Source organism: Erythrolamprus reginae, chromosome 2 (assembly GCF_031021105.1).
Source record: "Erythrolamprus reginae isolate rEryReg1 chromosome 2, rEryReg1.hap1, whole genome shotgun sequence".
NCBI classification, from domain to species: domain Eukaryota; kingdom Metazoa; phylum Chordata; class Lepidosauria; order Squamata; family Dipsadidae; genus Erythrolamprus; species Erythrolamprus reginae.
In genome coordinates, this window is record NC_091951.1 from 312,769,076 (window position 1) to 312,794,769 (window position 25,694).

At 35.3% G+C, this 25,694-nt stretch overlaps 2 protein-coding genes across 5 annotated transcripts in view; both read left to right on the top strand.

The window, feature by feature from the left end:
• The window catches only part of BDP1 (BDP1 general transcription factor IIIB subunit), a 62,774-nt gene extending 45,276 nt beyond the window's left edge, over nt 1-17,498 (top strand). For 2 of the 4 annotated variants that reach the window (XM_070743116.1, XM_070743119.1), the window contains exons 28-41: nt 2,927-3,034; nt 4,833-4,863; nt 5,162-5,245; nt 5,728-5,956; nt 6,679-6,842; nt 7,201-7,357; nt 8,667-8,838; nt 9,610-9,661; nt 10,556-10,757; nt 11,362-11,575; nt 12,819-12,861; nt 13,383-13,599; nt 14,104-14,332; nt 15,410-17,498. In XM_070743116.1, the coding sequence (XP_070599217.1) occupies nt 2,927-3,034; nt 4,833-4,863; nt 5,162-5,245; nt 5,728-5,956; nt 6,679-6,842; nt 7,201-7,357; nt 8,667-8,838; nt 9,610-9,661; nt 10,556-10,757; nt 11,362-11,575; nt 12,819-12,861; nt 13,383-13,599; nt 14,104-14,332; nt 15,410-15,520 (2,013 nt within the window). In that variant the 3' untranslated portion in view covers nt 15,521-17,498. The remainder of the gene's footprint in view (nt 1-2,926; nt 3,035-4,832; nt 4,864-5,161; nt 5,246-5,727; nt 5,957-6,678; nt 6,843-7,200; nt 7,358-8,666; nt 8,839-9,609; nt 9,662-10,555; nt 10,758-11,361; nt 11,576-12,818; nt 12,862-13,382; nt 13,600-14,103; nt 14,333-15,409) is intronic. The other 2 variants (XM_070743117.1, XM_070743120.1) reach the window with 2 other exon arrangements.
• Nucleotides 17,499-22,673: 5,175 nt separating this feature from the next.
• The window catches only part of MCCC2 (methylcrotonyl-CoA carboxylase subunit 2), a 38,392-nt gene continuing 35,371 nt past the window's right edge, over nt 22,674-25,694 (top strand). Inside the window, exon 1 of the mRNA XM_070743114.1 lies at nt 22,674-22,917. Within this exon, the coding sequence (XP_070599215.1) occupies nt 22,708-22,917 (210 nt within the window). The 5' untranslated portion in view covers nt 22,674-22,707. The remainder of the gene's footprint in view (nt 22,918-25,694) is intronic.

Sequence of the window (25,694 nt, forward strand, 5' to 3'; positions counted from 1 at the left end):
TTTGGGTTTGGGCTCAGGTTCCGGAGGCCGCTGAGAAGTGCCCGGCTGTTTCAGAAGGTTACAACTGAGCACCGCCGCTCGGCGGAGTGCCGTTTTTGCGATCGGCGGCTAGAAAAGAGGTGGGGAATCCCAATAGGGAATTCCATGGGCGGAGCTTTGACAGAGCTTTGATGCACGGATTAATCGCTTTTACATTGTTTCCTATGGGAAACAATGTTTCATCTTACGAACGTTTAGCCTTACAAACCTACTTCCGGAACCAAATAGGTTCGTAAGGCAAGGTATTACTGTATATATATATGCACATAGTAAAATACATGGTGAAGGTTATAGAGGAGATACTCATAGTAAAATATATCTATGAAAGAATAGAAAAGAAGATATAGTAATAGAACATATCAATGAAAGAATAGAAGAAGAGATATAGGAATAGAAGAAAGGAATAGGAGATATAGGAGAGCAATAGGACAGGGGATGGAAGGCACTCTAGCGCACTTGTACTTGCCCCTTACTGACCTCTTAGGAATCTGGATAGGTCAACTGTAGATAATCTAAGGGTAAAGTGTTGGGGGTTTGGGGATGACACTATGGAGTCCGTTAATGAGTTCCACGCTTCGACAACTCGGTTACTGAAGTCATATTTTTTACAGTCAAGTTTGGAGCGGTTAATATTAAGTTTAAATCTGTTGTGTGCTCTTGTGTTGTTGTGGTTGAAGCTGAAATAGTCGCCGACAGGCAGGACGTTGCAGCATACTTAGATCTTGTTTAAGGCGTCTGAGTTCTAGGCTTTCTAGGCCTAGGATTGAAAGTCTAGTCTCGTAGGGTATTCTATTTCGAGTGGAGGAGTGAAAGGCTCTTCTGGTGAAGTATCTTTGGACATTTTCAAGGGTGTTAATGTCTGAGATGCGATATGGGTTCCAAACAGATGAGCTGTATTCGAGGATGGGTCTGGCAAAAGTTTTGTAAGCTCTTGTAAGCAGTGTGAGATTGCCAGAGCAGAAGCTACGTAGGATTAGGTTTACAACTCTTGAAGCCTTCTTGGCTATGTTGTTGCAGTGGGCTTCGGCACTTAAATCTTTTGTTATTATGCAGGGCGTACTGCATAAGCCACGGCCACAGTGTGGTAGTAAACGTTTTGGTAGCCCTTCCCTGGTTGTAAGTCATTGTGGTTGTTAAGGGAGACATCCACCAACTGCCTCAGTCACCTACAAAAATCTCAAGTCTTTCCATTGTGGTCATTAAACGACCACAATGCAGGAATGCCTTGAGGTGGAAGGACTCTACTCAGCATCCACAGACATGCAGAAACTTCCAGTGGGTTGTTAGACAGCATGAGGGGTTCCTTTATTCCCCCTCCCACTGACGCCCGGAAGGCCCAGTAGTGTGCAAGCCTCTTCCCTCTCTTCCTACTTCCAAGAGGCCTAGCCTTCTTCTTGTCTTGCCACACTTGGGTTCACTTAGCTTTCCCTGCAGCTGCTGACAGGCATGCCTAGCCGATACGAAACTCATCTAGAAAGTTGGGATGGCAATCTTCCTCAAGGCTAGAGAGCCAATCTTCCCAAAGGCTAGCCAGGAACTCCTCGCTGGCTTCCTACCAATGATCCCTTTAAAAACAAGATTATTAGAGCTATTTAAAGTACAGTGTTCCCTTGATTTACGCGGGTTCAAACTTCGTGAATAGCCTATACCACGGTTTTTAAAAAATATTAATTAAAAAACACTTCACGGGTTTTTTTTCTATATCATGGTTTTTCCTGCCCGATGACATCATACGTCATCGCCAAACTAATAATTTTTGCAAAAAAATAACAAAAAAAAATTATTGTTAATAAATAATTATGTTTATAACTATCAGGATCACTAAGTGTCTTATTCAATGGTGAGTACCAGTAATAATGGTGAGTAAATGGTTGTTAAGGGAATGGGAAATGGTAATTTAGGGGTTTAAAATGTTAAGGGATGGCTTGTGATACTGTCCATAGCCAAAAATGGTGTATTTACTTCCGCATCTCTAGTTCGCGGAAATTCGACTTTCGCGGGCGGTCTCAGAATGCATCCCCTGTGAAAATCAAGGGAACACTGTACATAAAAGTTATAAATCTGTCTGTGAAGATAGTGGTTTAGCCATTAGCACTAGAACCTTAATAACTGCTCTATGCACTTCTTTCCCCAGTTCATTATTTGTGTCATTATGCAGGCATACAGAAATGTTAAAAATATCTTTTAGATAAGAGCGTTCAATTGTATATACTCAGACAGAAATCTGTGCTTTTGCAAACCAAGACTTAATAGAATAATATGTAGAGGCAAGGTAATTCCCCAAATGATAATTCTGTATATCCCAGTATAAGTAAATACAATCATAGGGACAAAAAAGATCTTAGAAACATATTTGTTTGAACTCTCCACATTCATACGTTTGTTTATTTTTATTTATCCAACTTTTTTTGCTGCCCATCTCATGGTTCAATGCAACCTTACTTTACCTTTAGAAATCAGATACAGAATGGAGGAGAGTCGATTAATAGAACCGGGTTTTTTTCCCCAAGTAAAGGGAGGGATGAATGAAAGAACGTCACACTTTTGAAGAATTGCCTTTCTCTGCCAGACTGTTGGTTAAACAAGTTATCTCTTTGTCACATAGGTGAATAAAAGGAAAATAAAACTTATGCAAATGATTAAAGGATCATTGTTGCCCTGTAAAATTATTATAATTGCCAGTGCACTTTAATGTGGAAGTAGCCTTAACTTGACTAATTAAGCTGGGAAATGTAATTGTCAGAGTAAGTGTATTTTGAGTAAACTTGGATTTTATATTTTATAGCTTGTACTTTTATTTCAATGTATAACATTATATCATATAAAAAGAGAATAACTAGATTCTTTTAGACAATTAAAATAATAGTTGTGTTTTTCTCTATGACAGTTGGAGATATATGAGAATGTTGTAGAAGAACCATGTATCTCTCATAATTTAAATCTGTCTGTGCAGCCCGTGATGCAAGATGATAGCAAATTGTACATCCCAGCAGTTGTAAGTATGCAAATTTTTCTTTTATGATGAAGCATAAATATATTTAAGGCAAAATGAGCATTCCTGTTATCCTTACTTATTGGCCATTCATTCAGCAACTGTTAGAAGTTACAGTGGCACTAAAGGAGTAGTATTTAGAATTGATCCTCAAAGTTCTGGCCATCACAGTGCCCTCGTGATCACGTGATTGTGATTTGGGCAGTTGGCAACCCATTGTGCTTATGATTATTGCAATCTCCCTCAGTCATTTGATTGTCATTTGCGACCTTATCTGCTGGCTTCCCACAAGCAAAGTCAGTGGGAAAACCGACAGAGAAGGTTGCAAGTCCCTCTGATAAATTCCCCTGGCCTTCCAGTATTACACCACAGGACCCACTCTCCCAACTTCACATAAACCAGGGATCCCCAACCTTTCTGAGGGTGGGAGAAGGGATCCATGCACAGCTCCATTTACAGAAGTGGTGTGTGTGCCCACTACTCAGGCCACTTACGTGGCCCAGTTCTGAATGGGCCATGGCCTGATACCAGGCTGCGGTCTTGGGTTGGAGACCCCAGACATAGACCGTGTTTGATCTCTCAAGAGCTCCCCTAGCCTTCCCACCCCTCTTAGGCACTTCCCCAGTCCCCTGTAGCACCCTCAAGTTCTTTACCTGAGCCTTCTGACACTTCCCATTTAACAGTCTGCGCAGCTTTTGGTTACAATTGCAACCAATCTCAATTGCCATTGTAAACCAAAGACCACCCACAAAAGAGTTAATCCACCTAGATCTTTGAAACAATGTATTATTGTAAGCAAGTTGTCTACTTTCCTAACTTCTCATCTTGCTGGCATTTACTTGCTGTTATTTATTTATTTATTGATTGATTGAACAAGGTTCATTTTCCTAACATTGGTTATAAGGTATTTAAAGAAAAACAAGGAATTGTAGTCTGTTACTACAGTACTATTATTAAAAAGGTGCTAGGGTTGCATTGCATTCAAAGTCTCCCATTCTAGGTAAAACTTGATTTAGTTATAGCATTATTCTTTAATAAAACTATTAGCCGCTCCGAGTCTCTGGAGAGGGGCGGCATACAAATCTAAATAATAATAATAATAATAATAATAATAATAATAATAATAATAATAATAATCCAGCATAGTGATCTCGTTTGCTGTGTTGTACTGAAATAATAATAATAATAATAATAATAATAATAATAATAATAATAATAATAATAATGGAAAAATAATGAGATTTTATTAGCTTTACTTCTTATCAGTGTATTATCATAGTTTGCTATTGACCCCCAACATGTATCTCTGATTAATTCAGTCATTAATATCAGAATATTAGGCAAAGTGGTATAAAATTTACAAAAAGGTATACTTTAATTATAAAATTGTTTAATTGGGGCAGCATACAAGTCTAATAAATAAATAAATAATTATCTGGATAAAGATATCTAGAGTTAAAATGAAAACTTCTTTCTTTGTCAACTATAACTGATTTTTTAAATATGCAAGATAGTTTTATTGGTGATGAAACTGATTGCTTCTCAAGATTGTTGTTGAGTATTCTTCAGTAAATAGTCTTGAACACAATGTTGTAATTGAATTTATGGTAAACCGAGTCCATTGTCCCCATTTTATTATTTGCCGGTAATACCACAAAATATGCTAGGAATTGTTTTTAGTGTAAAGATTTAGAATTTTATCCATTCTTGTAAATGAAAAAATGCTTCATTTAATTTATTTTAAAACACAGACCAGAAATGTAGTAGTTGATTTGTTTTCTTTTCTTTTTTCTTTCAAAAGGACATTACACAAGAACAAACAAAAGAAACAGGTACATTTTTCAAAATATTCAATAAACCACTCAATGGAGATTTGTTAACTTAAAAGTATAACTTTTACTTTACATGTTGTGTGTGTGTCTGTGTGTGTATTTGTGTGTGTGTAGAGGGAAGTGGTTCCTAAATCCTTCTTTCAATGAATCGAACATTAATCGCTAAGGTTGTAATTCTATATATACTTATCTGAGAGTAAATTTCATTGAAAATTTAATAATATTTTCAATAATATAATATAAAGAAATGTGACAGGTTTGTTGATTTGTAAGCCTATTTATTTGGAAACTTTTTTAGGAATTAATGATGGAAGTACTGAAGCAGCCATGACTTTACTTGCTATGAGAGATCCCGTGTTTCAGTTACATACTGATATTCAAGGTATGGTCAATATTATCACATAAAATCAGAGTGGATAGGCTATTGTAGCAGTAGCACTTAGAGTTATATACTGCTTTACAGTGCTTTTACAGCCTTCTCTAAGAGATTTACAGAGTCAGCATTTTGCTCCCAACAATCTGAGCGCTCATTTTACAAACCTCTGAAGGGATGGAAGGCTTTTTTCAGTCTCCATAGCCCAGTCTGGTCTCATTGAATCACAGCGAAGTTTCTTGCTATTTTGACACCGGAGACAAAATAATTTTGCAAAGCCTAAAATATTATTAGCACCTTTCAAAACTTGAAAAAAAGTTATGCTTTTTTCTGCTGTGTCTTTCATTTGTCCCTGCTGCTGTGCAAGCAGAACTATAATTTTGAATGCCGATAGTCAAGTAACATTTTAATGATGTCATTTGATTTGTTTTAAATGCAGAAATGTCTCAATAAAGATAAATTGAATCTATCTGCTATCTTTTTATATTCAGAAAATGAAGTACAAATGGAAGTCCCTTCAGCAAATGAACCTATTCATTCAAATAATAAAAATAATACAGAAGATAAAAGCAGTAAACAATCATATTCTGAAGAATGCTTGGAAGAAAAGACAGTTGTATTACTTCCAGACTCTTCAAAAACTGCACTTGTTTCACCACACAAAACAAATAAAACTAGCACAGATTTGGAAAAATCTTCACAGGAAACTAGAGTCTGCAGGTTTGTTCTGCTATATTACCCCAAACAGTTTTTTTTTTAAAAAAATCCTACCCTTTTTTAAATTTGAAAATATTATTTTGATGACATGCTTAATTGTATAAAACACATTTCCCCATCTCAATTTTTTCTGCTGTATTGTCTAATTTTTGATGCATGTGCAATGAAAATGCAAAAGTCTGCATTATGAATATTTTTATGTTGAATCTGAAAAATAAAGATTTTTCTAATCTGCACATCTATTAAAATGTGACTGTAAGACAATAGTATGACATTATGGGAACTTAATCCAAATAATCAGCATAGCGAACTGCGAACAAAGTGAGATTGCCATACAAAATGTCTGTAGGGAAGTAATCTGCCTTAATTATTAATATTATTAGGATAATTAAATGCTAAAGTTAATTTTCATGTGTTATACTCAAAGTGATAAACAGCTAAGAATCCAGCTTTTTGTCCAGTTTATATTCGAAGCTATCATATAATATGCTTACGTTAACATTTGATGTGGAGTATGAAAACAGTTCCTGAGTGTCTTTCCTAAATTCTTCCTTTAGTGATAAATCCAGATTATATTTAAATGGCATATATTAAATTCTTTACTCTGGTATTCTGTAGCACAGATTTAGAAGTCCTAAAGTTTTTGCTATCTTTTCTACCTGATAATATATTAAGAGCTGAGAACATGAGAGATCCATTTAATGTCATTTTCCTTTTGTCTGCAGTACTGTATCTTTATGTAAAAGAAATAAAACACCCAGGTCAGCAAGATACAGACTCCCAAAGCCTAAACCAAATCTTAACAGTGGCTTGGCATCTATCAGGCATGTGTCTCAAAAACCTCTGAATATAAGTTTAAATGTGGAAGAATCTAAAGAAACCCAAAATGGTAGGTTTTGGAGTTGATACCATAGAAAAATTTAAAATAAAAGCTTATTGTTTATGTGGCTTGCATATTTATAGCTATCAGCACAATTGAGAGAGGGTGTTGTTTTTTTAATGGATGGGCTACGCATAGTTAGTTCATTATTTTTAGTATTGTAGAAATATTTGACTATTTGTACCTTGACTGCTAATAGATTAATAAGTGGACTATAAAATTCCATATCCGTCTGTACCAAAATAAGTTTTGGTCCATCTCATCTATGTATTTTGTTCACCGCTTCTAATACAAATTCTTTTTGTCCACCACATCTAAATTGTAACAATAACTTACAATTTTTTCCTGTGTATTCTAATATCTAAAGTAACAGATGACAAAATGTCAGAAAAACCTAGAGAAGAGCAAAAAGTTGAAATGAATATCCAAATGGATGAGCAGCTTGTTAAAATCAGCAATATGGAAAAGTATGATTTACATTCTGTAAGTGCTGACCCCGCCATGCAGGAAAATAATATAGAAAGGTATACACTTGACTATAGTTGTTTGTTTGTTATTTCTCAATATTATGCTTTGTTTTGTAATATATAGTAAATTGTTTTGTAAAACAGATATATCTGCAAATGATACTGGAAATATAGTTATAAATGATGTTTTGCATTTTCTAAAAAAAGCAGTCTTCAGTCTTAATATTTAAATATACAGTGGTACCTCTACTTAATAATGCCTCTACTTAAGAACTTTTCTAGATAAGAACTGGGTGTTCAAGATTTTTTTGCCCCTTCTTAAGAACCATTTTCTACTTAAGAATCCGAGCCCGGAAAAATTTCCCAGGAAATTTGAGAGTGGCATGAAGGCCTGGCCAGTTTCCTGCCATCCCTCCTTTAATCCCGACCATCTTGGGCTTTTCTGGGCTGCCAGAGGAGCCTTTCGGTGGTGCTTAAGGAGGCTTTGGCAGTCCAGAGCAAACAAAGCATTTTCCTTTCTCTGGGCGCTTGGAGAGGGAATAAACCACTTTGCTGTGGTGATTCTCTCGCACTGCCTCCCATATACCCGTTGCAATGTTGCCTCCTGGAGCATCTGGGCGCGGAGAGGCAAAAGGGAGCACTTTGCCCCGGCCAGATCAACTTGGCTTCAGCCAAACTGAGGAGTCACCACAATGAAGGAAAGGCGCCGGCTACAAAGCGAGTGACCTAGAGGAGAGGGGAACCCTCCAGTGTGGGAAGGAAGAAGAAGTAGGTAGCAGCAACAGCCACCTTTTGGACAAAGGAGCAGGAGGTTCCCACCTCTCTCCCGCCTAGGTTGCTCTCTCTGGCATAGTGTATGGGAGGCAGCCTCGCGCCAGATGTATGGGAGGTGCGTGCTCCTCCTCGCCGCCTCAGAGTCCCTCTTTTTTTTTTTTTTAAGCCTTAAAGTTTTGGATTTTTAAAATTCGGCTCACCTCACCTTCTTCTTTCGGCAGCTACTGTCCTCCTCCTCCTCCCACCCAAATTCCGAGCTATTATTTCTTTCCTACTTACAAAATTTTCTACTTAAGAACCTGGTCGCGGAACGAATTACTAAGTTCTTAAGTAGAGGAAGCACTGTAAATGCTCTTAATTTTCTTCAAATAACTTTAGAAGCATGAGAATAATGAAATATCTCCTTAAAAGAAAATTAGAATTAATTTCTCCTTATAAACTACCATTTTTCTTACTATTTACATTTCTTATTGTGAAGTCATTGTTATACAGAATGATTGTAAACACATTGTGTATAGTATTAAAACGTTTTGAAACATTTTCTCATAAACAGCATCTAGATTAAAACTATTTTCATTTATTTTTGCAAAAGTGGAAGCCCAATACAAGAGATTTACGAAATTTCATCTGAGTTAACATCTCCAAAATGTTCTCAAGAAGCAGTAGCTTGTTTATCTGAACCACCAGATAACCTCAACATAAACAATAATATCTACGCTTTTGGGTCTGCTGAACATCAGTTTTCTACAGCTGAAGTTGCACAAGTAAGAAGTGTTAATTAATCAACATAGCAACATTTTGGAATGTAGTATAAAAGGAAAACTGTTGCTAAATAACTAAATATACTTTTACTACATTCACCATATTTTGGTTAATCATATTCTAGTTAAACTCACTATAATATATTCTGGTTAATGCTGTTGAGAGTTTTATGAGTGTTTGTATAAATTGGATAGATTGCTAATATTAAATTCTGAATTGTACACTTTTACTGCTTTTTCTTTTTATGCTTCCTTTCCAGGAGGCTATGCATTTTTAGTAAGCATTTCTTTAGCACTGATTTAAGATTGTAGTTACATTTGCTTTGAAAAGATATGTCACCGTTCTTCCAAAACGTGTTTGACTTTCCATTAATGAACAAAGAGGAAAAAAGACATTTGGGTTTAGATGAAGTTACTGTAATTACAACCATTGAAGCATATTGTTTTTCTGAGCAACTGCTGTTTTATAGTTGTTCCTGAATACTATAACTGAAAGGCAAATATGCTGTATTCCATTCTTGATTAATAATATTGTATGCATTTTCATTTACAAATGATTTATGTGCTGTTTTGACAATTGCTATTTTTCTAGTTTGTTCATAGTTTTATTAGGGGCTTTACCCTGTTTTATAGTTTCTTTCCCTTGAATTCTTGGGACAAGAAGAGCTTTATGTGATTTGTAACAGCATGGATAAACATGCAATTGTTTTAGAGTTATATATTCTGGGCAGTGCAATTATTTGACATGCTGGATATACTTATTTTTACTCTTAGACTGAAGGAAACAAGAATGCCATCATTTCAGCAATGACAGAGATGAGTGCAGGTATGATCTAATATTTAATTTTTTTAATCTGAACACAACCTTCATTTACAATTAAATTTTTCCTAGAGGACATTTTGGGGATTCAAAATAAGGTATTGTTGCGTTTATCCTATTTGCACATTTCTTTAATACAGTGTTCCCTCGATTTCCACAGGGGATGCGTTCCGAGACCGTCCGCGAAAGTTGAATTTCCGCGAAGTAGAGATGCGGAAGTAAATACACCATTTTTGGCTATGGACAATATCACAAGCCATCCCTTAACACTTTAAACTCCTAAATTAACATTTCCCATTCCCTTAACAACCATTTACTCACCATTATTACTGGTACTCACATTGAATAGTGATCCTGATATTTATAAACATAATTATTTATTAACAATAATTATTTTTTTTGTTATTTATTTGCAAAAATTATTAGTTTGGCGATGACATATGATGTCATCGGATGGAAAAAACTGTGGTATAGGAATTAATATTTTTTTAAAAACCGTGGTATAGGCTATTCGCTAAGTTCTAACCTGCGAAAATCGAGGGAACACTGTACTACTATTATCTGATAGAAGGGGCAAAGAATAATTATTGAGCAGAAGGAGTAAAGTGAGACTTAAGTACAAGAAATAGAGAAGTGAGAATGATCAGGGGATTTGAATAACAAGAGAGAAAAAAACACAGAGAGACAGAGCATTTATGCAAATTAATATCTCTAGGAGTGGTAAGCATGTTTGCTTACTAGAATAACTTGGGTTATCTGACTAAGCATGCCAACTTTTCCTTACAGAAAAAGAAATGCAAACAAATGGTGATTTAGAAGTAAATAATAACTGTATAAATTTTTTTGAATGTTTATGTTCTCAGGAGTTTATGTTTTCTGCTGTTTTATTTATACTCTTAGTAGTAAGAGGTGACATTACAGATTTCGTTGATGCAGAGGAAGAGCCAGGATTCATTTTAACACTGGTGGAAATCTCACCTGATTCTGTGGAATGTAATAGTGTCCCTGCTGCACTTTCATATGGTTCTGAGGAATTGCTTCCTCCACCGATACATTTAACCTCAGATAATATGGACTTATTGGAACTGAGAAGAGACGAAAGGTAAATGTTAAATATGAATGGTAATCTTTCACATTCAGATGCTAACTTCTGGAACTTCTTAAGACTAGAGACTGGATTTTGAGCCTAAAACCTCTCTTGATGCTGCTTGCCAGTGCAGTGTGTACAGTTTTTATTTCTAAGGCTTCTAAGAATGCATTTCTATGCATTTGGTATGCATAGATATTTTTGGAAAATGGATATCTGCAGTTTGTTGCTTTGTTTCAGAGAGTCCCAACTAGCCTATAAAATGAAAAAGATATTGTAGAGGCCATTCTGCGAGTGTAACATGAAGCAACCTTGGCAGTTTAGTTCTGCATAAATGGGCATTTTGTTACATACCTGCTATAGTAGCTATTTTGTGAAAAGGTAACAAGATGGTAACAACCTTCAGTATATGCCTATGGTCTCTACATAATGTTTATTGCTGCAAGCTCATAACAAAGAAACCATTCAAACACAGCCATAACTGACAATAAAATTTCATTGGTATCAGTGGAATTACTTCTAAGGTTAATATTTATTATTAATAAGGCTTTGAATGTAAAGTAAGCTTTAAATCTCATTGTTATCTGACATTCACACACACACATCTATATCCATACAGTGTTGGATTCATCCAAGCTGCAGTTGAAGAAAGTTCTGCTTCTTTCACGGTCTCCACAGAGAGAGAATTGCATCCATCCTCATCAGAACAATTAATAGATTTGGGTTTGACCTCTTGGAAGAATTGGTCTTCAACATCAATAGAAGGAAGTAGTGTCTCTGAGAAGATAAAACATGCTGTTCCTACAGAAGAACACTTGGAAAGCCCCGATAAGGTTAGAAAGTGTGGCTAGATTGTGTCCTGTTCTAATCTTGCATAACTACAGATACAAAGGGTCTACTCCATGGAAATTGTCAGTCCATTGTTGTCCCTTAAGTACTTTTTTCCTTCTTTGTTTTTCCTTGAAGACTTTTCGCTTCTAGTCCAAGAAGTTCTTGGATGAGAAATGAAATGTCTTCAAGGAAAAACAAAGTCCAGTTTTCTCTTTAAAAAGATACAAAGGTTCATTTTTAAATATTGTGTCCTGCAGTGAACTCAAGGAGACCTACATCAGAGGTCTTCAAACTTGACAACTTTAAGCCTTATGGACTTCAACTCCCAGAATGCTGGCTGCAGAATTCTGGGAGTTGAAGTCCAAGTTTGGGGACACCTGGCCTACATGAATAGTCTCATGCTTGATTTTATGAGAAGTTGATAGTTAATTTACACCATGCAAATAGTTCCTTTTTCATGTTACTTCCTTTTTCTAAAATAACAAATTATTTTTAAAATATCCTGCAGCTATGTGGACATATATTTCTTGATTATAATGTTGTATGCTGGTTTTTTATGTTGTATGTTACCAAAACTATTTTGGAACCAGAGGGGGGGGGCAGCTATACATCTGAAAAGCGAATAAACTAAGTTGGCTGTTTTGTACTGAATCGCCTCAGCCAACTTGAGTTAGTGGAGAGAATTAACTGTGCAGTTCCACTGATATTAAGTTATTTAAGTTCTGCATTCTGGTGCTCACCCTGGAGACTGAATCCGGTTGTGGTTGGATCAGATAGGCCTTCATCAGGGGTGGGTTGTGGATTTTTTTGCTGCTGGTTTGCCCAGGGTCGTGCCAGACATGCATCTCGAATCAATTAAAAAATAGCTCCTGCGCATTTGTGGAAACAAAAATTAGCTCCTGCGCATGTGCAGAAGCAAAATCCAAGATGGCAGCACCCACGGACCAGCATTGACAGGACCAGCTCCGTGACATCATCACTGGTTTACTAATGGTTCTAAAGAACCGGTTAGAACCAGTAGGAACCCAGCTCTGGTTTTCATGTGTTAGAAACTGGTGGATTCTGCTGCCAGCTCTTGTCCCCACTTCAGATTTAATTTCATTAGGTAGCTTAAGTTCCAAACCATGATTTCAAAGCTTAGGCTTATTAAAATACCTTACTGTATTGAGATTTTTTGAGCTGTTTTGAGCTTGTTATGCAACTGAAAGATAAATTATTTACCAATATTAATATTTTTTAATGCAGGAGACCTCTCTTACATTACAGTACATATCAAGAAAAGACGCTGGTAGGTGAAGTACCTTTTGTTTTCATGTGTAGAATCATGACACATAGGCATGTTTATATAGACACATGGGCAATTGCTTTTAGCAATCATATCATATTTGGATGTAATGGAGCTCATTCAAAGAACAGGGCCTTTGAAAATACACCCTTTTATCCATCCCTTTCACAACAGCTTTAATTTAGCAGATTTGTGGGCATTGTGTTTGAAAATTGTATGAAAAGCCACCTTTGGCATCACAGAACTACTAGGACTTGGGGCATTGATAAATGCTAATGATTACATTGTTTGAAAAATATCTATATATGAACAAGAGACATAGCTTGCTTGAAAATATTAAAATGAAGTTAATTTGCACGAGCTCCCAAATTAGTCTCCATTTCTTTGTGTGTGTGTGTGTGTAAAAATAAAAAATGGAGACTACTTAGGGATCTCTTGCAAATTAATTTTACTTTACTATTTGCAAGCAAGCCATATCTTTTTCATATTAGAAAAATGTAATTTTTCAATAATGTCACTTACAGAGCTACAAGTGGAGGAAAAAGACCAGCCTCGGTCTTCTGTGAATGTAGTGACTACATTGCTTGGTGAAACAGACAGTGAGGCTGAACTTGTGTCAAGAATGCCTGGTGCAGGAAAAGCAGAAACCAACAATGAACAAAGACTCTGTGTAGCATACAGTTCTGAACAATCAGACCAAGTGAGAAATACAGAAGCCCTTCTAAAAACATCATTGACAAGGTATGAATCAAGCATCATTTTTACTTTGTTATATTAGTTCCTAATCCTAGAATCTTTTATTTAATATTTGTAATGAAAGGAGAAATCTAGAACAATTAAATTATAACTACTCAGCCTAAATTAACCACTGTTCTATATAAAGGAACAATCTTGTATCAATTATAAAATGTCCTATTTTGGCAATCAAATTTGTTAAGAACTTTCACTGTTTGCTTTCTTACTGTTGCTCCATCAAAGCAATAATACTGTATACATTCATTTACTTATACATAATGTCTATTAATGTTACTAAAAAAATTAATTTGCTATATCCCTAATAATGATCACAAATAGCATAATAGTTCCAGATCTATGGGAAATGAATTTATTTACTAAATAATTATTTTAGGGGATTTCAAATCAATAATCAAATCCAGGGGATTTCTGGGGCTACTTTTATAATTTTATTAATTTACTACATTTTGTTACATTAATTTTAATTGTTTTTAATACATCATAACAAAGATCGCTGGGATTTCTACCTTTAATCTGTAAAATTAACACTGAAGAAGTAGCTGCTAAAGAAAACAACAAACCTCCCCAGAAAAACTACACGTCGATTTCTGAAAATACCGCCAAATGTCCAGCTTCAACTTCCAAAAACAACAACGCAGAGATTCAGGAGTACAGTTCACAATCAACAACCATGCTGTCACCTTCAAAATATGAGAGTGAAAGCTGCTCTTCTGTTCAGGTATAGATGAATATCTTTATTTAAAACATGATCTGTTAATAGTACCAGAAAGTTGGGAACCAATTCTTGCCAATTTTCTCTTGGTCTATTAATTATCTGCATCAGATTCTGCAGAAGTCTTTAGACAGAATGCTAAATGAAATATATAGTAGAAAACATAAAAAAAAATAAAAAATACAAGATTTAGAGAGATGAGAAGGAAAAATTTACATAAATGGTATTACACACCATTACAACTTGCACACTTCCAGAGGGAAGGGAAAGGTAATTGTTGGCATGGGTGTCAAAAGAAAGGAGTTTTTATGCATATGTTCTGGGAGTGTGCTGAAGTTCAGAAATTCTGGAAGGAAGTGCAGAATGAAATAAATAAGATGTTAAACATTAAGTGGATAATTACAAAAGAAATAGTGGTATTAGTTAAACAAAGAGAACTGAGAGATTTTAAAGAAATAAAAACTGCAGCACTGGAAAGCGCTCAAGCAGTAGTGGTATTGGGTTGGAAAGAGGCTAAAAAATGGACATTACAGAATTGGTACAGGTACATGGTGGATCACATTCACTTTGAAATTATGGAAATAAGATTAAACAACTTTAATGAAAACAAACTGGAGAAACTGATGGAACGATTATATGTTAAGTAAAATTTGCGACGAAAAGGTGAAAAATAAACTCCAATCACTCTTTGAATTGTAAATAAATGCAAATCAGAGCTGAGGAAATAACAGAATATATACTTGTAAATATTTGAACCCCGCAATTGGTGGTGGGGAATGTATGTTTAGTTGGGTGATGGGAACACGCAAAAACCAATAAATTATATTTTTTTTAAAAATAGACAGAATGCTTTCAGCCCTCATAGAAATATTTTACTGGTGATCAGAAAGATACTTCTGGATTCAGACCTTTGATTAATTTAATAAGATCGATATCGCAGGTTAAATTGTGCAGAAAATCATATTGTAAAATGTAAACAAAATTGCCTGTAGCTCTGCATGACTAATTCTAACACCCTGCATATGATGCTTTTACATAATTATTAAACAGGTATCAGATTGTAAAATATTTATTCTTTTTTAGGTTTTATCTGAGGAAGAGGTTTCTGCTAAGGAGCAAGAAAAAGAAGAGCCAATAAGGATTTCAGAATATTTCTTTAGTGATATTTTTATGGAGGTGGATGATTCAGAATAACCATGAAGATTATGATAGTCTTGGTTTCTAATAAACCTAGAAGCAATATCTTAATTAAACAAATGATTTATGTTTAATATATTAATATTAATATATTAAGAGGAAACTTGCTGAACGGGAAAAATATTTTCTTTTATTCTGAGCAGTCTGATATTTTTGAAACATTGATGAAAAAGTATGTTAAACGTTAAGATGCGCATGATCAGAAAAGCTGTCTTTTTGTTTGAATTATGTTACATTTTTCTAAACATATTTAGAAAGATTTAGAAATGCAGTCAGGAATAGCAGAATGATCATATGTCATTCCAACAAAATATTTATATAAATAGTATTTGCTTCTTTTTACGAAGTAAATCTTTATGGAAAGGAGAATCATCTCTAAAATAAACGATACTGGACATTTCAATGTAATAAGTACATTGTAGGTAAAAAAACCTGAAGTCAACTTATTTTTATGTATTTTTATAATGAATATATGTGAATTGTTTCAAAAATGAAGTTTAATGACTTTAAATGTACAGACATAAATGTGAAAAATATTTAAGTTGAATGTACAGAAAAATAATTATTCTATGTTAATTCTGTTCATCCTGAAATACATAACTTTGTTAAATTTTATTTAGTGCTAAAGTGCTAAATTTATGAAGCAATGAGTTGCCATTTTAAAACCCAATTATACCAGTGAAGAGGAGTAAAATCAAATATAAGAGAGAATAAGAGATGCCTCAACATCATAAATACAGTTCTTTTCCAATTAATGTAATTTATTTTGGGAGGGATGGGGGGGGGGTTCCTTATTGCTCTGAGTTACTAATTTAATAACTCAACCTATAAACATATTCCATTTCTCATTGGATTTTTTTTACTTTTCAATCTGTAGTATGATTTGGACTGAAAAAAGGAACTCTGTAAAATAACTTTTAAATTAGCTATTGGATCTTAAATTCTAGTAGTCTTTTTCACTGCAATTAGAGATTGGAGAATTTTTTTTCTCTAGATATTTCTTAATCTATGCAATATCTATGAAAATAATTGTCTGCATCTACCATTGTTCATTTTGAATAATTAAGAAGTTATTTCTATTTCCAAGATTTCTTCTGTGCAAATATTACTGACGCAGACATTACATTATTACTGGATTTCATGGGAAAGTTATTAGCATTTTTACAAATTCAGACGTAGGACAATTGGTTGGATCCATTTTTTTAAAAATTACAGTAGAACCATTTAATTAATATTTGTCATGACCAAAGATCAGTTTATTTCAGTGCCTCTTCTCTAAAGATATCAAAGTCAGTATTCTAGTTATTAATAAGAAACTCAGTATTCCCTGAGATTTAACAATTCTATATTGATTTGACTGATCTGAATTTTGGTTTCTTTTTTTAATTTTGCAGTTTTGCAAGAAAATTAAATAAAACAATCTTACTTATTTATCAAATAAGTATAGATTACATATAGATCACATAATCACTAGTATCAATTAACCCAAATATTTCCACTATAGAGCAGCATGAGTTCATATTAATACATGGAAGAATATATCCTCAAAGATACACCATTATCTGCTGTAATAATTTGAAATTTCAATTTAAAAAGTGTAGCACAAAAAATCTTATTAAAGAAACCAAGCTATAAGGTGCCTTACCTTTCCTTGCTAACTGGAAAGGACAAGAAGATCCTGTTAATTTTTTATTATAAACTATAGTATGTTTTCTTGACAATGTTTACAAAATTCTTTAAATATACAGGTTCCTTTATAGCAAAATCAATATATTTACTGATGACAGAAAGACAAATAACCTTGGTTAATTGGCAGAACATCTCATTTTAAATTAATATGCAAAAAGGGTTCCTTTTGTGAAATGTTTGATACATATTTTCAGTGGTATGTAATGTTCATGTGAAAGCTTTCTGTTTCAAAGAAAGCAGGCATATTATGTATGTAAATTATGTGAATAAAATTTTATATGGATTATATGTCAAAGTTTCTCTTTAATAGTTGATGGATCTAGAAAATTCAACAAAACTATATATATATGTAGATTGTTCTGAGTTCGGGTTTTGCCCCGTGTAATATTTTGAATGTCTACTTGACGTTTCGTTGAAATCGCATTCACCATCATGAGGCTGAAGTTGTAAGCTTCGTGCTGCTGTAAATATAGTTATATATATTAAATATATATATATATTTATACGAAAACATATATATATATATATATATATATATATATATATATATATATATATATATATATATATCATTGTTAGACTATTCCAGTTTTAAACATTTAATTTACTTATCAATGAGAAAATTGGAAATTAAATATTTAAACTATTACATATTGTATAGTTCAATTTACAGGTTCATTATTATATTTGAAATTAGTTCATCAATCTCCTTTACCTCATATTTTGTAGAACTGGAATTGGCAGAAAAAGACCTCATGATCCATCTAGTCTGCCCTTATACTATTTTCTGTATTTTATTTTAGGATGGATATGTTTATCCCAGGCATGTTTAAATTCTGTTATTGTGGATTTATCAACCATGTCTGCTGGAAGTTTGTTCCAAGGATCTACTACTCTTTCATTAAAATAATATTTTCTCATGTTGCTTTTGATCTTTTCTCCAACTAAATTAAAATATATTAATTTAAAATAATGATTCTTTAGCCTATGAAACTATAAATTAATGTGAATACTTAAAAAAAGTAAGCTTGATCTGTTCATACACATTAAATGCTGGTTTGATACTACACTGTCAGCAAAGTTCAGTTACAGGATCTTTTGAATTCAGAAGCAATGACCACACAATCTCAGTACTTAGGCTTTATTCCAAAGTAGTAAACGTAAACAATAGTTAACAAATATTCATGGGTGTTGAAGAATATAACTAAGATAGCAATCAAATTGTAGGCAGAAATGAAATCATATTACAGAATATTGAAGAATACAAGAAGACCTTCCGTCCCTTGTGCCAGTGAGAGAAGCCCAAAGAGATGATGATCGGCAGACCACTTCAAAACCAGCAAACATACATGCACCACCATCCAATGGGTGTGCCTTTCACAATTTTGACTAGCCTATACTGAAGTTGCATTCCATGATTTAATAGCCTATACAAGTTTTGAATCACCATAATTTCCATCCATTTTAGATGGTCTCATCCAGTAGTGAGTTTCCCTTATCTTCACTACTGGTTTTGAACTTTGAATGTGTGCACACACTTTCACTTTGCTCAGATGCGGCATTTTGCATACACAGAACCTTCTGCACATGTGCAGATTATCTGTGATGATGGGTGGGTGGGTGGAACCAGGGCGGACTGGTAGCAACCCACCAGTGGTCTCGAGTTTGCAGAATACAAGTTAATTTTCTCTTGCATTTATTTTATTTTTTTATTATTTTTTATTTTTATTTATTTACTATATAAATATAGTATTGTAGTATGTTTAACATAATATAAGTATAAAGTAGAGATAGAAAAGATGAAAAGACATTAGGACAGGAAAGGTAGGCACAAAGGGGAGAGGTCTATTGTAGATAATGTAAGGTTGAAGATTTTGGGATTGGGATTTAGAATGCTTTATCTACTTCTGAAAAACTGAAACCATCAAGGTTAAAAAGGATTTGTTTATATCATGTGATGATCACCTGAAAATTAAGTATGGCATTGGACCAGAATATCTCCAGGACCACCTTCTGCCGCACGAATGCCAGCGACCAGTTAGGTCCCACAGAGTTGGCCTCCTCCGGGTCCCGTTGACTAAACAATGTCGTCTGGTGAGACCCAGGCGAAGAGCCTTCTCTGTGGCGGCCCCGGCCCTCTGGAACCAGCTCCCCCCAGAGATTAGGATTGCTCCTCCCCCTCCTTGCCTTTTGTAAACTTCTTAAAACCAACCTCTGTCGTCAGGCAAGGGGGAATTGAGACATCTCCCCCGGGCCTATACAGTTTATGCATGGTATGTTTGTGTGTATGTTTTGCTTTTAAATAAGGGGTTCTTAGATATTTTTTAAATATTAGATTTGTTACTGTATATTGTTTTTATTATTGCTGTGAGTCGCCCGAGTCTGTGGAGAGGAGCGGCATACAAATCTAATAAATAATAATAATAATAATAATAATAATAATAATAATAATAATAATAATAATGTTTCTCAAAATTGTTGGATTGATGAGGAGAAATCATTGTTAATCATCCCAAATTACACAGATGAACCACTAAGGACAGGCCAAACTAAAATACATAATTTGTGGTAGTTATATTCTACAAAAATGTGAACGCTGAATTAGTGAATACTAAACCATTGCTCTTAGGTGGGAAACAGGAGATTTGTTTATGATAAAATAGAAACAAGAAAAAAGAATATTGCCTTGTTTGACATTAACTGGCAAATTGTATGTGAGGTAATTAAAATTTTTGTTGCTCGTCATGTTTTCTGCAAATGCCTGCAAAATGACACAAGTATTGATTTTGGAGCTACAAATAAATGTTAGCAAATTCATACATCCTGAATCTGTGAATAATAAGAATCAATTGAATAATCCAGGTACAACACTTTTGTGATTGAAATGAATACGTTTTACATATTCAACCATTACACAGAATACCTTTTATGTACCATGCATTAAAGGAAGACGGTACATGCTACTATTAAATTCCTTGCAAATCTTCCAACAAGATCACTACCATTATATTTTATCAAGCAAAAATAGTGTTTTATTGAAACTACTAGGTGATCACTGATACAGAAGTTAAGAATTTCATTAATTCTGTTACATTATGTAGAGGCTCATTCAAATATCTTTATGGTAGAATCTTTCGTTTTTCCTGAGAAAACTGTTTAAAGACAGCAGTAATTGCATAGCATTTATTTATGTATTTATTCATTTACTTAATGAGTCGGGGTGGCGCAGCAGGTAGAGTGTTGTACTACAGGCCACTGAAGCTGACTGTAGATCTGTAGGTCAGCGGTTCAAATGTCATCACTTGCTCAAGGTTGACTCAGCCTTCCATCCTTCCGAGGTGGGTAAAATGAGGACCCGGATTGTGGGGGCAATAGGCTGGCTCTGTTAAAATGTGCTGTTGCTAATATGTTGTAAGCCACCCTGAGTGTAAGGAGAAGGGCAGCATTAAAATTGAATAAATAAATAAATAAATTTACTTACTTAGTTAGTTAGACTTCTATGCCACCCTTCTCAACCGACTCAGGGCGGCATTGCCAAAATGTATAGAGCAAGACTGGCAGGCAGCGGTGACATTCAAATTTCCCCCCTACTAGTTCTGTGGGTGTGGCTTAGTGTGGCCAACAGAACTGACAGAAAAGTGTGGCCTAGTCTTCTAGCTGTCTGCTTCTCACCTCTTCATGTTTGCTCTGTGTGTATGAGCCCAAGAAGGAGAAGAGGAAGAGTGTGTAGGAGAGGAGGGACAGGACCAGTCAATGGTGCCATTTACCGGTTCTCCGAACTGTGCATAATCGCCACAACCGGTTCTATAGAAGCTGTCTGAACATGCTAAATTTTTCATCCCTGCTTAAAGGCATTTCCATTATATGACTTGGGACTAAATAAAGTTTATATTGTTATTGAAATCCCAGGCTTTACTGCACCTATACATTTTATTAATAGTTTATTTTTCATGTACTACTTACTGGTTTTGTAATAGAACAGCACAATTAATCAGAAACAGTAATTTTAGGTAGGATTACCAGAATTTTCTTGTGGAGAAAGAAAGCAATGAGAGGATTAGAATAATCATAAATTGAGCATTTCTAGTAGTTTGATTAACCATGATTTCATCGTAGTAAGAGGTAATGAAGTTTGATTTAGATTAAAGCTGTTTGAAATGAAGAGGGAAGAGGGCTATTCTCCAAAGCACCTTGAGGGTAGGACTAGAAGCAATGGGTGGAGACTAAACAAGGAGAGAAGTGACTTTTAACTAAGGAGACATTTCCTGATAGTTAGAACAATTAATCAGTGGAACAGCTTGCTTCCAAAGGTTGTGAATGCTCCAACTCTGGAAGTTTTAAAGAAGATGTTGGATAACTATTTGTATGAAGTGGTGTAGAATCAAGAATCATGAGGTACAACACTTAATGCTTGTCATAGGGGTCAAATAAGCAATGAAGAAACAATATTAATAAAAATCTTAAGGATACAAGCAAATTACAGTCACAAGTGATAAGTGGGAGAAAATGGGTGATAGGAATGATGAGAAAAAACTAGTAGTAATAGTGCAGACTTAGTAAATAGTTTGACAGTGTTGAATGATGGTGTTTGGGAAAAAAATGTTGTGTCTAGTTGTCTTGGTGTGCAGTGCTCTGTAGCGACGTTTTGAGGGTAGGAGTTGAAACAGTTTATATCCAGGATGCAAGGGGTTGTTTATATTACTATTATTATTCTCATCATCATCACGGAGAGGGGTGGCATACAAATCTAATTAATAATAATAATAATAATAATAATAATAATTTTAACAAAAAACAGTAATACAGGAAACGAGATTTATATGCTGGATTTCGTATCACAATATCAAGCACTTCCCAAGGGTCTAGAACTGTGTGATATTATTATTATTATTATTATTATTATTATTATTATTATTATTATTATTATTATAGTGTTCGCTAAATTAGGATAATGTTGGTTAAATGCTGCCATTTGCTGGTTGTCCTGATTTTACAGCCCAGATAACAATAGTCTTAGTTTAGATAGCAGGTATGTATGTATGTATGTATGTATGTGTCAAACAAGTATAGAATTATAGTTTGTATTGTCATAACATAAGTAGATAGAAATGATAGAAAGGATAAACAGATAGTAGGTATCAACCGAACTGTAATTTACTTTCCCATTCCTTTTCATCACAACGCTAGGCCTATGTGACAGTGTACATTTTCTTACAACTAAATGCAGTGGCCAAAAGAGCTCAACCTCTTCCCATTCCGCCACCAAGCGTTTCCCGAACAGGAGACCGGGAGGCTAACCCGGCAGCTCATACTTCCCTCTTAACATTAACCCTTGAGAACCTTGGCCCAGAGGAAAGGAGCGACCGCACGCTTCCAGGGTTCCCTCGGCTGGCCCTTTAAATAAGGCAGAGCTGGAACAAGGAAGCAGGCGGTGCTGCCCCGCTCCTCCGCGTTTCGCTGCCTCCTTCCATTGGCTCTGGCGTGGGCGGGGCCGCATGCTGACTTCCAGGCCCGGGAAGTCGTGCCTTTGGCGCCTCCGGTGCAACCCCCGCCTCCCCCGAGCACCGATGTTACCAGGACTAAGATGCCATCTCTTTGGCTGTCGGCGGGCGGCTGCAGTCGCGGCGGCTCTCGGCCGTGCTTATCACGGCGACCAGGTGGCCACTTTGGGCTCTCAGCCCGATGTCGCCTCCCCGCTCTATCAGGTAGGCCAAGGAAAAGGAGCGTGGTGAAGGCTTCTAGCGCCACTGCTGGCTTTGGGTTGACTTCCAGCTAGTTTTCTTTCTTTCTTTCTTTCTTTCTTTCTTTCTTTCTTTCTTTCTTTCTTTCTTTCTTTCTTTCTTTCTTTCTTTCTTTCTTTCTTTCTTCCTTTCTTCCTTTCTTCCTTTCTTCCTTTCTTCCTTTCTTCCTTTCTTCCTTTCTTCCTTTCTTCCTTTCTTCCTTTCTTCCTTTCTTCATTTTTTTCTCTTTCTTCCTTCCCTCCCTCCCTCCTTCCTTCCTTCCTTCCTTCCTGTTGTTTTTATGTGGGGCCAATGGATAATAGTCATAATTCCATAGAAGAACGGGTTTCTTGAGAAAAGTGAAATCTGAATTGAAAGTTGGGCAGCTCTTCTTTGGCGAAACTGTGCATACCTTTTAGAAAGGCAGTTGCAATTGTAAAGACCATTGACTTGTTCATCTAGTCTTAAAGCACTGGTCCTCTGCTTGCCCCATTGCTTTTGTCCATTCTCTCCTTCTTGCACTGGGATGAAGGTCTGCTCATAGGATATTGCAAGTAACACCCTGCCCTAGGCAGGAGGTTGGACCTGATTTCTTTGGAATTCCTTCCCTTTCCTTTCTATGGTTTATGATGACACCAAAATACACTTACAAAAAGTCCCTTGACGGATTAGAGCGGTATTTCTTAGTTTGTTCGTCTCAGAAACATTTAAAAATATTTTTAAAATATTTATTTTATTTTTTAAAAAATAAAGTTTGTTCTTCTCAGAAATATTTCACAAGAGGAGTCCTTCACTCCTCCTATTCTGGTGGAATACCTTGAAATACTGGGATTAGTCAATTTACAACTATGTCTCCTCCAATCTGATCTAACTGTAGTTCATAAAATCATATACCGAAATGTCCTTCCTGTTAATGACTACTTCACCTTCACCTTTAGCAATACATGAGCATGTAATAGATTCAAACTAAATGTAAATTCGACTTCAGAAAATATGACTTCATCAAAAGAGTAATCAATGCCTGAAATGCACAACCTAACTCTGTGGTTTCTTCTCCAAACCCCAAAAACTTCAACCTTAGATTGTCTATAGTCAACCTCTCCCTGTTTCTAAGAGATCTGTAAGGGGTGTGCATAAGTGCACCAATGTGCCTATCATCCCTGTCCTACTGTCTTATGGTCCTCTTTTATCGTTACTTTTTACTTATGTTTATACAAGCTACTGCTATCCTATACATGTTTGACAAATAAAATTAATTGATTGATTGATTAATTAATTAAAGGCTCCGTTGTCACCAGCAATATCTCCAGTCCTCAACCTAGATTAAGTCATCTCTTCTCCCTCTCCCAAAGTCTGGAAGGCTGTGTTAGAGAATGGGAAGTCTCTGAAAATAGTTGGTGGCCTGAATTCTGTAGGATCTGATGGTAGGTGTGATCTGGATATATAGTCTTTAAAATTGTTAGGAAGAAGATTTGAGGAAGAGATCAAATGGAACAATTTGTCTAAGAACCAATCTAAATGACTCCATTTTTAAATTTTATTAATTAGATTTGTATGCCGCCCTTCTCCGCAGACTTGTACATCATTCAGAAAAAAAGATATTGTTTCTCCGCTGTTGCACATTTACAGCAGCTCAAAAGAATGGGCCAACTTGAAAATTCTCTGGTCAGACCAAATATAATACAAAGTATGATGCAAACTTGAAGAAGGTGCAGGGGAAAAAAGATGATGTTTGCTGTATTTGCCCTTTATTGTTTGTCCTCCTCTGCAAATTTAAGAGATGGTGAAAGATAAACCTCTGACATAGAAAAGATAGAAATGTAATTTGGTGGGATAGTAAATGTGTATTTAATTTCCGAAGTCCTAAGACGTATTGAATACACAGAACTTGCACCAGATTTCTAGCATATGTTCTTTGTGTGATTAATAATTAAATTGTTAACACTCAGTTTCTATTGTTAAACTGAAATAGAAGCAGTTATGTTTGCTGTGATCAGGGGTGAAATGCTACAGTTTTGGGCCTAGTACAGGCGTATCGGTAGCCGTGGCCACATGTGGTTCGGAGAACCAAAGCAGTGGCAGCACGAGGCTCTGCCCTCCCACTTGGACATAGGTATTTGCTTTTTTAACCCTCTGTGCATGCGCAAAGCCTTCTGCGCATGCATAGAGGGTGAAAATGTACGCATGATGGTGGCACAAGAGTGTGTGCTTCCGAACCAATAGAAAAGGTAAGTAGATTTCACCATTGGCTGTGACCATGTGACATTAAGAAACATTTAAGAATCCAATTACTTAATATGGATTCATCTAAACTTAAAGATCTAGTTTATATAGATTGTTTGGCCTTTGCACAAATGAGTTTGAATTTAGTTATTCATTGTTTTTCAGTGTTTGATGATTTGGGTTGATCATTGTTTAGTGTTGCATCCAAATCGACATGCCAGTTTCAGACTATGATTGCAGTTCTGATTTGTAATTTTCCAAGTTGAACAGTAGCCTATTGTGCTTTTCTGGTTCAGCTGTAAATTAGGGAGTTGAACACATGAAGGAAGGGCCAGAAATTGTGTAACTGGAGCTTGCTGTTACAATCTTGTATCAAAGAAGTCTTTTATCTCTACACCTGTGTATCTTTCAAGTAGAGATATTTAACTTTGCTGTAAATAGAAATCTACATTTGAGATTGCTGGGGATTTTTAATGCTAAAAACCCTCAAATATTTTTGCTTCTTCAAGGATTTTATTATAATATTCCCTTTGAATTCT